Source organism: Polyodon spathula, chromosome 20 (genome assembly GCF_017654505.1).
Source record: "Polyodon spathula isolate WHYD16114869_AA chromosome 20, ASM1765450v1, whole genome shotgun sequence".
Taxonomy (NCBI): Eukaryota; Metazoa; Chordata; class Actinopteri; order Acipenseriformes; family Polyodontidae; genus Polyodon; species Polyodon spathula.
Window position 1 is genome coordinate 3,663,974 of NC_054553.1, and position 14,806 is coordinate 3,678,779.

The following is a 14,806-nucleotide window of genomic DNA, read 5'->3' on the forward strand; positions in this document are numbered from 1 at the left end:
CCTCCTATTATATTCAATGCGGGATACAGTCTCAAAAGGGTAGGTGCTTCAGAGCCTCTGCTGAACTGCAGGCTTCCCTTCTAGTTCTGTACCCCAGATCTGTCCCGTTGTTGCGCCGACACCCTCCCTATCAAGAGGAAGGGATCAGGCTGAGAAGGATGTTGTCACAAAGCCATACAAAATGTGCCTTTGCAGTTGTTCTGTTGATAATAGCAGCCTCAGGTTGCAGAGATTATGATTGGGGTCGCGTGTAAGAACGCGAATGATCTCATTGTGTGTTTCAGAGGCACTTCTTCAGGAATCTGGGATCAATTCTCGCCTATGCTTTTATTGGAACCGTCCTATCCTGTTTTGTTATCGGGTAAGTTCATAGACGCACAGACATTGTAACAGTGTCAACAGTACATAATATAGCACTTACACCAAGCCTTTTTTGGCAAAGTTGCCTCAAACTAGGTCTCCTGGAACCAGGTTTCAATCCGCTGTTTCTGGAAAAGTGGCTTTGTGTTCCCCCAGATTAAGGATGCCAAGCCGTCTTGGTTGTTAGGAGTTTATTTTCTGTTTGTTTTTTTTGGCCAGGTCCATTATGTATGGGTGTGTAATGCTCATGAATTGGGTTGGTCAGCTGGGAGGAGATTTCTACTTCACCGACTGCCTGTTTTTTGGTGCCATTGTGTCTGCCACGGACCCAGGTAGGTACTGTAGCAGAGGGGCTTTTCTGGGGTACCTGGGAGAGTGATGGATGCAATATACAGTGCATGGGGGAAGTATCACAATAATGTGTCAACAGGAGCCTTCTTGAGCAACAACTCGCTTTAATATGTTATCTCCACACTTAACCTCCACACCTATCCCTTTGCATAAAAGTGTTTGTAAATGAACCCCCATCCAGCCCCTTGAGTTTTACACTGTGAGCTTTTTTCAAACGTTATTTCGCTCATAAAACAATTGCAGAATCACCTGTGAAAGTTGCTTTGAAAGAAGGGTTGGTGTGGCTACTTGTAGGGATTCGTGATGTGCAGTGAACTTAAGAACATAAGTCTGGGAAGGAGAAAAGGCCATTCGACCCATCAGGGCTCGACCCTTGTTAGCACGCCATTCTAATTGAAAAGCACAGAATCTCATCTTTTTGTAAATCTTCCCAGTGTTTTAGCTCCTGCTACGTCACCAAAAAAGTGCTTCCTCCCTTCTGTTCTAAATGTACTTTTTACTCGGCTTCCATTAATGCCCCCTGGTTCTGCTCTCTGTGCAGAATGTGACGTGTCATGCATTTCTGCTAAGGTTTTTTTAACACTGTCCCCCGCAGTGACGGTGCTGGCGATATTCCACGAGCTGCAGGTGGACGTGGATCTGTATGCGCTGCTCTTCGGAGAGAGTGTCCTGAACGACGCTGTGGCCATCGTGCTGTCCTCGTGAGTCGATGCAAATCCGACCCAGTGGTTCTGAACCCCATCCATCGCCAGTGTCGGGCTCACTTCCCGTTCAATTCCTTTTAAAATCCATTCCCCTTTTATCAGTTCCAGCACACCGCTGATCCAAATTGCAATTAGCAGCATTCTGTTATAACGAGCGTCTCACAGTGGCAACAGAGTACTTCAATTGAAGTCCCTGTTAGTCAATTAAACTGGCTTCAGATGAAAGCAGCTGAACAATCGCAACAGTTATTCGGACTCTAAAATGTCAATTCCAGTTCCTTCCTTAAAATCTGATTGGGAAAAGGAATTGGAATTGTAACACAGGAAGTGACCCCAACCCTGTCCGAAACTGTTAAACCCTAAATAGTTTGAAGTTAAGAAATATGAATACGTTCAATGACGTGCGATTCCGCTAGACGTCTTTCTCTGTGTCTTCGGTGTCGGCTCTGAGCCTCTCATCTGCGGAAGTGATTCAAGCCCTCTCTGCCATGTTGATTTTCATAACCTTGGTAAACAGAAGGGCCTGACCCCATGATGTAAAAGGCAGCAGCTTTCAGACCTGCTTCTGTTTCACATGAAAGAGAATCGCTGTGCTTTCACAGGAAGGGAATGAAGCTGTGGTCTGGGAATTGTTGTGTTGTTTCAGTCACAGTGCAGTGTGTTTATATGCCTGTCTTCTTTTAAATGCGGTGTAGCCCCACTGGTTCAAACAGTTCAGTTTTGTTATGGACTTTGTAAATGTGCTTTTAGACAAACCACCACACAAAGGTTGCAGCCTCTGGCATGTCTAAGTGTGTAGTAAAGCCTGGAATGATTCAAACTGTGTTTTCATTTGTAGGGATGCTTTAGGATGCTGTTGTAGAAATCCCATGTCCTAACACAGTGGAATGTTCTGAAATGTAACGCTGCTGTATCACATACATGTTTTAACACAGTGGAATGTTCTGAAATGTATGTGATACAGCACTGTTACATGTTTTAACACAGTGCAATGTGCTGTGCTGTGTGATGATAACTAACACCTGACCTGCGCATTGTTTACTTGCAGAATTCTTATTTATTTTGGAAAGCAGCTTCACATGGAGCAGGTCAATGCCACAGTTTTGGAAACGGTTCGCAGCCTGGCAGACATGCAGGAGATAATGACTAATGGGTGTGCTGAGCTGAGCTGTGCTGTGCTGTGCTGTGCTGTGGTGTGGTGCTTGTAGTGTGGTTCTGCTCTATCAGGGGAGCTCCTCCTGAGAGACGCTGCCAAGTGCTAGCTTTACATACAGCAAATTACCAGCAATCACAGCTGGTACTGACTGTGTAACAGATCACCAGTACATTCAATGCAAAGTAACTCATTTATTGTGTGTTTCAGCTGGGGGGGGTGGTGATGACACATCCTGGTAATTTGCTGTTGTGTTTTAGATCTTTTCTAACTGGGACTCGTGAGTGACTCCCTGGTTTGCTTAAACAAGGACCTTTGTGTAATTGTTTCTCTGAATGTGCTGGTGTGTGTGAAGGCTTGACAAATAAGGTCCTCTATCTTTGCCTTATTTCTTACTTTTTAATATTACCTTAAGACCCTTTGCTTCCCCCTTAAGCACTGTGTGTCACGTTTAAACAATCGTCTTGAGTAACACTCACTCAAACCTGATCAAACTTTTGAAAGATTTTTGAATCTGCGTCCCGGTGACTGGTCTTTACAGATACCTTTTCAAATGTTGTTTTTTTTTTTTGTTACATCCCATCATGTATGTTGCTAGCAAACATACTCCTGAGACCGCTGTTAAATGTACTTGGAGTATCAGGTCTTGTTTATCCTTGCTAGTCCCACACTACCAGCTATCTTGAAACCCCTTCCTGCTGAGAGACAGAGAGAGGAGGTCATTTACACCAGCAGTACTAAAGCCTTGTTTTTAGTCCAGGTCTTTGTTACAACCAGAACTGTACACTTTGCTTTTAAATACACTGAAACTTGCTGTAAGTGTGCAGATAAACTTTGTTTCGACTGGCATTGCCTCGATCTGTTTAACTGCTGACTGGCAGCACCATGGCTAATGAGACCCAGAAAATGCTGCGTCTTTTGCGAGGTTATTCTGCATTGACAGTGTTATGATGCGCCTGTCAAGTAGTGCTTTAATGTTTTAGTTTATTTCAAAGCATGATTTTATGTAGCCCTCTTAGTCAATAGCCAGTCAAAGTTATTTTTAACAACTGGGCAACGTGTCATTTTAAACTCCAGTTTTCCGTGGGTCCTCCCTGTTGTAGTGTTTAGATTCACTTGGGGAATTTTGCTTGAAAACGCCACCTACCTCCAGCTAGTCCCTTCAGCAGCTGGCAGGAAACGGTCCTTGCTTTACAGTGGGTTAGATACCCTGTAGCCCCGGGTAGGAGCTGGATCTCATTGTCATTGCTGTGGGTTCTCAGGTCGATCGTCGCTTACCAGCCAGCCGGTGACAACACCCACACCTTCGACGTGAGTGCCGTGTTCAAATCCTTCGGGATCTTCCTGGGAATCTTCAGCGGCTCCTTCGCCTTGGGAGCAGCAACCGGAGTCATGACTGCCTTAATATCCTTTGTTACTGTTAGGGAACCTTCTAGACACATGCACGCACGCACACGCACGCAATAGTCTACTGCAAAACCACGTTTAAGTGTTTCTTTACATGCAACTTGAAACCTTTTTTTACACAAAGCTTGTCTGTCCTTGATTTATACTGTTGGTAAGTAAACACAAACTGTACGCACAAGCATACATGTGCAAAGAAAAAACATACACAGTAGATACACTGTAGTGTAGTACACACTGCACCCAAAATATGTACAAAGATTATCATTTACATTTTATTTAATGTCATGGTATTATTAACTGATCTACTATTGCCATAGTCTTGTCCTCCTTTATGGAGACAGACCTGGTGTTTGAGATCAGCGTGCACGTAGCGAGGCACAGACCTGGTGTTTGAGATCAGCGTGCACGCAGCGAGGCAGACAGACCTGGTGTTTGAGATCAGCGAGGCAGACAGACCTGGTGTTTGAGATCAGCGTGCACGCAGCGAGGCAGACAGACCTGGTGTTTGAGATCAGCTTTGCTCCTTGACTCCCCCTCTCTCTGTCCGCACGTTACCAAGTTCACGAAGCTGCGGGATTTTCCGCTGCTGGAGACGGCTCTCTTCTTCCTGATGTCCTGGAGCACGTTCCTGCTGGCCGAGGCCTGCGGATTCACAGGTAAAGAGATTACAGCCTAATCCGAGCGGCTGACCCTATCTGTCACATGGTACAATACAGTACCTTGCAAGACAATACAGCACCATACCATACAATGAAATACCATACCAAAACAATGGAATAGGAAACATCGCTACCATACAAAATAATACAATGCATTACAGTAGAATACCATACAATATAATGCAATACCATACAATGAAATGCAATACCATAGCAAAACCATGGAATACAAAACACCGCAATACAAGACAGTACAACACAATGCAGTGCAATACAATACAGCACTCTTCATGCAAGGTCACCCTAGAGTGCTTCACAATTCAAGTGTGAAATATCACTAAAGGGCTTGTGGTTTTAATTCGTTCCTCGGTCGGCGCTGAAAAGATTCAGAGCCCTTGCCCCAGCTGTCTGTGTTCTCAGAGCACCTGGGAAGAAAGGTGATGTTCCAGTGAGAGCTGTGGGAGGACAGCACGTCGCCAGGCCCACCGTGTTCATCTGTCTGTAATATCAGTTGGAGCAGTGCCCTGTGCCGCTGTACCAGTTCAAATAAAAAGAAGCGTATGACAAAGTTAAATGATCTCCACTTTAACAGAAAAAAAAAGTTTTGTTTGAAACGCAAAGTTCTTTTAATAACAATCTTGTCAAAAACGTGACCTTCGTGGAACGTTTTAATTTAGCTTGCTGTCAGAACGCACTGATGGCCAGCTGCTTCAGATAAAGACGGGAGCGTGAAATCTGCATTGGAGGAGTGCTCTATCGTTCTCTGTGTCCCCGCTCCGCAGGTGTAGTAGCTGTGCTGTTCTGTGGGATCACTCAGGCTCATTACACCTACAACAACCTGTCTCCAGAGTCCCAGGACAGAACCAAGCAGGTAACGCTCACCTTGAATTGGAGTCTACCGGCTGGTGGGGTGGGGGGGTTCAGTTGAGGGTGTAAGCAGGCGTTGCTTTCTAAGCACTTCAATGGAAGTTGCTATCTGCTACTGCACACCTGATCCGCTCCAGTGCTGTCATCTTTAAGGCACGGATCAGATCAAATCTAAAGGATTTTGATTCCCAAACTGACGCATACCTCTCGCATGACAATGACTCGGGGCTTGACTTTTAAAAGCTTGGTAACTGATGCCGAGAGAAAGCTCAGGAAATATAGCACTAGCTAAACAAAGCAAACCAAGTGCAATCCGAAAATAAAGCAGATTTGTGCTTTTGAAATTGATTTAAGAGAGCAGATTGACTTAGAATTCACTTACCAGGTTTTGAATGTGCAGGTTACAATAAGCAATGCACCGGTTTTGTTAAATTAATATTCCTCGGACATTAAAGAAAAGTGACTGATCTTTAGAGTTCCAGGTAATCTGGATTTATGAGGAGTATTATCTGAATATCGGTCTCCAATGCACATATTAATTGTTGGCACCATTTCAGTGCTTTGCTTTCCTCAGCTAGTAGGGACGCTAGTGTATTGAATGAACAGGTCTTCTGTGCCCGGTGTTAAACCCCTTTTTGTGTGTTTTGTCTAGCTATTCGAAGTCCTGAATTTCCTGGCTGAGAATTTCATTTTCTCCTACATGGGCCTGACTCTATTCACGTTTCAGAACCACGTCTTCAATCCCACTTTCATCGTGGGGGCTTTTGTATCCTTCTCGGTTTATAATGGGGTCAGTTTGATCTACACAGTGGTGGTTCTTCAAAGACCCCCTTGAGAACGAGGTGTGTATCTCAAGTGTTCTACCCTGGTTAGTACACTTGAAATTCGATTTAGTAACTTGCCCGTTCACATTGCTACAGAATGGGTTGGAAAGAGTCCTGGGGTTTATGATTTTTAGGGTGACAGTATTGCAATCCCGCACTGTTTTAGATCATTAAAACAAACCCCAGTGTGTCTTGTGTATGACAGCCTGTTGCACTGCATGCTCGAAAGAAGACAGTGTGAGTTGCCAAAGCATTGTACATGCTTTTGATGAAGTTCCTGCCCCCCAGTGGAAAAATACAGCATCATTTCCAAAATGAATTGGTCCTTTTTTTATACCGATCCCATCTTCTGCAGAATTAGATTGTGTGTGATGGGTGTTGTGCATGGCAAGGGGGTTTTCTTTAACAGCTCTGCCTCCAGCTGGCTATCTTCCTGGGGAGAGCTGCCAACATCTACCCGCTGTCCTTCCTGCTGAACCTGGGCCGGAGGAACAAGATCGGATCCAACTTCCAGCACATGATGATGTTTGCAGGTACCTCCTGAGTCTGTGTCTGTATTGCTGTGGCTTTGTCAACTCTTCTGTTTTCCTAATTGTGTTTTCTTAAGCTCTGAGAAGATAAGTTGATTTAAAGAATCAAGAAAAGGAACTTGGCACTGTGATCACACAAGGTCTTCTTTTGTGAAGTTTGTGTGTCGAGTTGTCCGTGTTCCTGATGGCTTGGTTGCAAAATGAGACACAAACACCCTGAGAGTAACGCAGCTGTTTGCTCCTAGACTGGATTGACCGCTTTGAGAATGTGTTTGCCGCTGTGTTTGTTGATGCACGTGCTGCTTGGTTACAGGGTCTGGCCTGGGGTCTGTATTGCTTTGTTGCAGGTCTGCGTGGAGCCATGACGTTCGCGCTGTCTATCCGGGACACGGCCACCTACGCCAGGCAGATGATGTTCAGCACCACCCTGCTCATCGTCTTCTTCACTGTCTGGGTGTTCGGGGGCGGCACCACACAGATGCTGTCCTGGCTCAGGATCCGGTGAGGGGACGGGGCCTGTGGGAGGAGGGGCGGGGCACAGGAGTACAGAATAGCCAAGTAGCAGAGCCTAGTTACCAGGAAATATTTACACACAGTCAGCATTAGTAAACACAAGCCAGTCTTGATATAATACAGGTGTTAATTTGCAAACACAAAGGTACCAGATCTTCTACTTAAGGAACAGGGAGAGCATTGATTTCCAGAAGCTCCTGTATATGCTTCAAGCTCTCACCTGCTTGTGAATCAGGGGAGGTTCATCATGCCTCATTATTGCTGGTTTTCAGAAGCATGTCTTTCTGGTGTAGTTAGTAAGCATGGCAAATCATCTTAGCAGAATGAACACTAGTGAATTGTACGATTAAACAGAGACATTTTTAACTACTAGGGGAATTACATTTATTTTATTCGTCTGTCTTTTAGGGTTGGAGTGGATTCGGATCACGACCATTCTATACACACTGAAAATGTAAGCTATGTCATTACTTGAGTTCGGAACTGTGTAGAATAAAACACAAAGTGAATCAACAGTTGCATGGGATTATTACATTTGTACAAGCGTTCAAAATGATCAGCAATCATAGTACTATATTTGATACATATATATAGTGTTGCAATATGTGTTTCTTTACTACATAAAACTTGCAGATCGTGGCGGACGGAGGGGCTCGTCAAAGCACCAAACAGGAGAGCGCCTGGCTGTTCAGAATGTGGTACAACTTTGACCACAAGTATCCTTTTGAAAGAGTGAAACTGCACTGTTGTACTGTAAATAGATGGCAGTTCCTGATACTGTGCAGCAGAGGGCGCTGCAGAACAGTGTTGTACAGTATCTCAGCAGGGCTGGAGCAGTTACTGTGTTTGCACTCCCTCCTGCTGTCCATGCCCGTGAAGGAGCAGCAAGATGCAGAACACATGCTTGCCTGTCTCTCTCTTTCTTGTTTATCTGTGCAGTTTGAACGTGTAGAAAGATGTGACGAGGTTTTAAAGTGGGTGCTCACTATGCTTTGCTGAGCTGCAGTTGTGGTGGGGTTCAGCATGCTATGATGAGCTGCAGTGGTGTTGGGTCAAAGCATGTGTTTTTTAAAGTAGTTAAATGCAGCGTGGTTTCAAACAGTGACAGGCTTCAGTGTCTGACGATGCACAACACTGTGCTTGATGTGAAGAACCCTTAACTCCAGTGACCCCCAGTTATCTGAAGCCCATCCTGACTCACAGTGGCCCCCCGCTCACTGCCACCCTGCCCTCCTGCTGCGGCCCCCTGGCACGGTGTCTTACCAGCATTCAGGCCTACGAGGTAAGGGGGTCCGAGGAGAGGTTACACAGAGAGGTTGAGCCCGTTTATCCTTTTTAATGCTGGATACTCCTGGGCCACACCTTTTAACATCTTGTGATCTCGGGTCGTAGCTGTTATAAACACACTGTAAATAAAAGAAGAAAAACAATGCCTGAAATGTGTTATGCTTTTGGCAGTTCTTTGGAAACATTTTTGTGGTTGCTGGTAACAGAGCTGCATTCTTCACTAAAAAGCTGTTTTGTTTCTGTTTGTGGTTGAGGATTATAACAAGTAAACGGTTTCCAATGGTTACCAAATAAAACCCTGGACGGGACCCTCTTGGCCCGTCTGTGTGATTAGTTTTCATTTCTGGAAAGCCTGCATGAAGTGCGGGACATTTAGAATTTGTTTCTATAAAGAATGTCTATTAAGAGTGTTTAAGAAACAGCCATCACCAAGTCTTATTGTAGCTTCCATTGCTAGCGCTCCAGTGACCCTGGTCCTCTCTAACTGGATTGAGCCCATGTTGATAGAAACATTCACAAAACTGAGGTCCCAACAAGGTTAAAACTCACCCTAGACCCGTGTCAAGTCCTGGTTTCAGGACTCTCCTTGTTTAGTAATGCACTGGAGGGCAGATCTGAAAGCAAGGCCCTCCAGACCAGACTGGCTAGCCTCGCTGTGCCGGAACCAGGGCTGGGCTCAGTTCCTGTTTTATCAAGTCAAATCCGTTTCCCCTTTCATTAATTCCAGCACATCATCGATTAAAAAAAATATTGCAGTAAGCAGTAATCTGTTAATCACAGTGGCAACCACTTAAATCGAAGCCACTGTTAGTCAGTTGAATTGGCTTCCAAAAGAAAGCAGCTGAAGAGTCGCAACGATGATTGTGTTTCTGAAATATCGTCCTAACGCTTACGTTCTGTGTGTTGTTGTTGTTGTGTCTGCTCCCAGAACCAGGAGCAGCTGAAGGACGATGATTCGGACCTGATCCTGAACGACGGTGACATCAGCCTGACGTTCGGGGACTCCACTGTCACCACGGACTCGTCCGCCTCGGGCATGTCTCGCCGGCAGGGGCCCGTGGGCTCCGACGAGGCTCTGGACCACGAGCTGGCCTTCGGGGACCACGAGCTGGTGATCCGTGGCACCCGGCTGGTGCTGCCCATGGACGACTCGGAGCCCCCCCTCACCCTCCCTGACGGGGGGGCAGCCTCGCGCCGCCACAGGCTGTGAGCCCGGGACCCCCCCCTCCCCTCGTTCTGTAGACAGAGACAGACACACAACACCTCGCTTTCCTTTCCTTTTGTAAAACTTGTTGTGCCGTTGCTGCTGTCTGCCTGTCCATGCTCAGCCAGTGTCTCGTCTGTTGCGCCGCAGCATCAAAAAACGAACGTGCATGCGTGTCCCTTGAATGTGCAAAAAAAAGTTCCGATTATATTTTATGTATAAATATAACTAGGTGTACAATTTTTATTTTTTGTGTGTCTGTTGGGATTTACTGATTGGTGATTGCAACAGCACTTCAAAGGTGGTGTGTCTGATTTATTAACATTTGTTTCTTTTTTTAATACGTTTTAGCAGATGCTATTGGGTGGTGTTCTTACCTTGCTGTATACGTGTGCAAGCTGTCTGATGAAACGAGAACGAGCGAAAAGAACAGAGCAGGCTTTGGGAATGGCAAAGACAGCCACCCTTGCCTGAGGCTGTCATGTGAGGTCATTGTGCATCATGGTGCTTGAAACTATTGCAGTAACTGTCCCCAGCGGGAGTACTGGATAGGACACAGAACATCTCACTATCTGTATTTACTGTGCAAAAGTGTTTTGTTTCATGTTTCAGCGATGTTTATGTGGCATCTTCAGAGAGAGTCCCCTTTCCCACATCTTTGCGCTGTGCTCTGGAACTTTGTAGAAATGCACTTTCTATTAAAATCAGTTTGTCATTGAGAGTCCTGCTGGTGTGAAGGAATATTATAAATTGCAGAATGGAAGCGAGCAACTTGGTGTTGTTGGAAGTCCTGTATGAAGAAATAGGGTGGTAGGCTAGAAGGAGAGAGTGATGAGAGAGCACTTTGAACCCGGCCATGGGGACAAGCACACTACTGGTTAGTGACAGTTATGTGTTGGGTGTTACCTGATAGTGCAAAGCGGGCAGTGAGTGTTCCCCAGGTGAAGGACTGCGCCGCTGCTTCACTTGTGGATGCTCACACTATGAAAAGCGCTTTGTTGAAACGCGGTGCTTCTCAACTCCACCTCCTCCAGAAACAGGAGTGGAGTGACTTTGCTGTCCCGTGTGATGGCTGGTTTTACAAAGTGAGGGCTTAAACTGCTTTTTTTATTATAATGGTTCTCATTTTATAAAGTAATAAGTTGGTATTCTATTCTAGCTGAAATCATGAAGGGTCCGGAAAGTGTAGCTCCAAATAGCCCAGCTAAAGAATACTGAAAACAGGAACAAACCCTCCCAGCCCAGCTATCGCAGGAAGCTGCATCGGGTATTTTCCTGCTGATGAAAACATTAAAAAAGAAAGTGACTTCACAGCAGTGCCTGTGTCCTGCAGGCTGCCCGATAGGGCTGTACGAGTGGCAGCGAATATAACAGGAGCAGCGTTGACATCTTTATCTCCTGCCGTGCAGGAAGTTCATAACGATTGTTTTTTTTAAGGCTGCTTTGTGCATCTTATCCTTAACCATAACTAGCATTTTGTCTGTATATTTTTAAATATTGAATATCCTTTTTTTTTTTTTTTTTGGGGGGGCGGGGGGGGGTTGTAAAACTTGACACAGTATTGAAGCCTCTGTAGTCGACTGGCCTTGCAAGGTGTGTGTGTGCCGGGGTGTTTGAAAGCCGATCACCTGGAATTCCCTGTCGTTTATGTCCTGGTTTGTCCCACCCCCCCCTCATATCATTGGGGTGCTACCAGTTCTCAGTTTTAGTTTGTGGTCAGGCTCTCACCCACAGAAGGCAGGCTGGTTTCTTCACCTCTCGGTTCAGCGCAAGCGATCGAAACCCAGTACAAGTACTTTGAACCCTTCCACAAAACCAAGCAAGAACTTCACCTCCACAGTGATTGGGGGTTCAAAATCTTCCTAAAACACCAGGCAGTTTATGAGATTGCAAACCGTGTGAATATTGTGGGGTTCAAATGATAGTAGGGGTGAATCTACAGCTACTCCAGAACTGGGTGTATACTCTGAGCGTTAACCAGTCCAGGTTTTACTGTGAGACAAAGGCACCTCTGAGGTGTTGATCTGCACTCTTTACCTGGTTCAACTCAACTGGATCGAACTAGAACCCAGGATGGCGCAAACTGCAATGCAAAGACGTTGTGTTTCCAAATCTAGTAAAGATTGAATGGGTCAGGCTTCCAGGGTACAGACGCTTCAGAACTAACACAGGTTCTTCATTTTCCAATCTGTCTGGAACATTTTGTATCCCTCAAATTATTCTTACATATTAGACATTGAAGAGGTGGTCTTTAAGATCTGGTGGATCGGTGTTGGATTTAACTGTGGGTTGTTTGAATTGATAATGTGCTTCTGTTTAACGTGTTGCATTTACTGACTTGTTTTACACACGAACTGTAAATATACTGTCATTGTTGATGCGCATGGAATGATAAATAAAAAGCCATGCGTTTTGTTTCAAATGCTGGTGCTGTTTACTGTGAGTGTTCTGGGTTTTTTTTTTTTTTTTTTTTGGTTCCTGGTTTTGCTTTCCTTGGTTTATTAGGAAATGTCCCGCAAATCAGACTGACTAACTGGCATTTGAAATAGAGAAACCAGTGCAGTTGTAAAGTGAATTGCTGGCGTTCTCAGTGGTTGCTGCAGCGTGTTTGCCTGTTGCAGCCCCTGACGCTTGAAGAGCTGAGACGCTGCATTGCACGGCACAGCTCAGCAGTTCAGGAGAACCGCGCAACACAAATTGGACACGGAGCGAATCTTTACCTGGCCAACTGGACAAATCGCTATGGCATGTGTTCACAATCCAGCCTGATTTTGAATATGGTGCAATGGCTACACTGTTGATGGCTGTGGCGAAGTGCTTGAGTTTAAAAAGAAGCCACAACTGGCAAAGGAAGCCTAGTCAACTCCCGTTACACATTTTCACAAGGTCTGCGGGAGATTTGCCCTTCTCATATTGCTCTCAGCTGCTGTAAGCCAGCAGTGTCTTGATCTATGTGGAATGAGAGCGCCGTGTGCCTAAGAAGCGAGGGTCCGAGCCCCGGGGGTACACAGGTGTTTGACCAGGTGCCCCTCAACGCCACAGGTGATGGTATAGATCAGGAGCAGAGCAGCCTCGCCAAAGGGATAATACATGTGACAGTGAACCTCTGATTCCTACAGAAGCATCGCGGCGTGCAAGGTCTTGTTACAGGTAAGAACGTCTTCGCTGCCAGTGGTTGGCGCCTCGCTGATGTCTGTGATCTGCAGTGCAGGGCGATGGTGGTGACCAGCGCTTTCCAAACTCAGTCTTGTCTCCCGTAACTGCACTGTTGTTCTTGCATGGGTAGTATATGTCACTGCACTTTGAAGATTGCTTTTATGTAATAATAATAATAATAATAATAATAATAATAATAATAATAATAATAGACAGGGTTTCTGTTGACGACAGCAGTGAGTGGAATCTGAGAGCCGCTGTCTTGTTTAATTTTCTGTATCGCAGTCATGGTGGATTTTTGGTTTGCAAATCTTTCTCTGTTTCCTAGAAAGACCTATGAGAAGAGGGAGATGTAAAGCAGGTTTCTTGTCAGCCAAAGCAAACTGGATGATTCTATACACAAGGGGCCTTCTCCGGCACGGATCGGTGTCAGGTAACGGGCTACACCTCCTTATAAGGGCATGACTCGTCTAAGCTGTGCGCGTTTGTTAAAATAACACAGAGAAATATTAACATGCAGGAGAAGCTCTGGGGATTTCATTAGCTCTTGCTAGCCCAAGCACTTTTTTTGCAGAAAACAAAAGCTCTGACTGCATCTAAATGAATACGGTAACCGTTTCCTCCACTGGCTGCTGACACCACACTGTGCAGAAATGACACCGTCTAGAGTGGGGCTTGCTCTTCAGGGTTACAGCAGCAGAAAGAGTTATTACAGCAGGTAAACCACACACCAGCTCCCTCATAACCGTTTCCCATAGCAAAAGCATTGCAAAGTCTAATAAAGCACGGCAAAGCATAGGTAAGCATTGCGAAGAATAACTCGGCAAACCAGGGAAAACTGCAGAAATACTGTGCAGATGTACATGGTAAACTTTTATAACGTGTCTCCAGGGCACAGAGTTCCATCTGAAGGGGTAACTGACAGCCACCTCTCATGTGCAGGACCCACCTTGCACCAGTGTACTTGCAAAGTTAAAGTGAGAGAACTCCATGCAACCCTGCAGCTGTAGCCCTGGTAGGGAACCAATGTGTATTGTGCAGTAGCAACAGCTCTCCTGTTCAATATCAGCCTTCAGAATGAACGAATCAAGTTTTATTGCAAGATATTTCTTTTCTGGTTTTGGGATGCAGTGGGGGGGGGGGGGGGGAGGAGGAGTAAAAGAAAGGATGAGATGAAGAGATCTTGCAGAATTTACAAGCATCCTGTTTTTTTCTGGTTCAGTGAAAGGGACCCTTGTCTGTTTACACAGTTAATGAAACTCATGAGTTTACAATGAATCCTGTTGACATGTCCCGTCGTAACCTTGGGATCATCTCTCAAACGCTGGCATTTTAAAACTCCTGGTTGCAGTCCAAGTGAAATTACTTTGCAGTGAGTAAGACTGAAAAAAAATAATTCCATGCACAAGTCCCCTGTTTCTCAGCGATCCTCTTCTCGTTTCTGATTCTGGTCAAGTCTAGTTTCCGTGCTTTATTCCCTAAACCTAATAATCTGGGATTGCCACAAAAATGAGTTTCTGAAAAAAAAAACCAAAAAACCTCCTTTAACACGAGCCTTCTTTTAAAGTCCTGCTGTCTGACTGTTCCAACCTGTTTAATAATAGCACGGCCCAAAGGCTGAGCACCGAAGCACGCACATCGCTGATGGGATTCACCACAATGGGCTTTGATGTCGCTTTCTTTTTTATTCTGTTTATTTTTAAAAACGCGCTGGATGTTTCTTCTGCACTCTGCTTGTAGTAAGAGTCAGCAGCTTGCTTCTCTCAATGCAAAAACAGCTTGAAGGGGTTT

At 45.3% G+C, this 14,806-nt stretch overlaps 1 protein-coding gene across 1 annotated transcript in view; it reads left to right on the forward strand.

Moving 5' to 3' along the window:
* LOC121295871 (sodium/hydrogen exchanger 6-like) overlaps positions 1-12,281 on the forward strand; it is a 13,438-nt gene extending 1,157 nt beyond the window's left edge. The window contains exons 2-15 of the mRNA XM_041220988.1: positions 6-39; positions 285-361; positions 580-692; positions 1,307-1,412; positions 3,831-3,972; positions 4,526-4,631; positions 5,417-5,505; positions 6,154-6,267; positions 6,747-6,858; positions 7,203-7,356; positions 7,777-7,822; positions 8,002-8,084; positions 8,545-8,650; positions 9,584-12,281. Of these exons, the coding sequence (XP_041076922.1) occupies positions 6-39; positions 285-361; positions 580-692; positions 1,307-1,412; positions 3,831-3,972; positions 4,526-4,631; positions 5,417-5,505; positions 6,154-6,267; positions 6,747-6,858; positions 7,203-7,356; positions 7,777-7,822; positions 8,002-8,084; positions 8,545-8,650; positions 9,584-9,865 (1,564 nt within the window). The 3' untranslated portion in view covers positions 9,866-12,281. The remainder of the gene's footprint in view (positions 1-5; positions 40-284; positions 362-579; positions 693-1,306; positions 1,413-3,830; positions 3,973-4,525; positions 4,632-5,416; positions 5,506-6,153; positions 6,268-6,746; positions 6,859-7,202; positions 7,357-7,776; positions 7,823-8,001; positions 8,085-8,544; positions 8,651-9,583) is intronic.
* Positions 12,282-14,806: the final 2,525 nt, after the last annotated feature.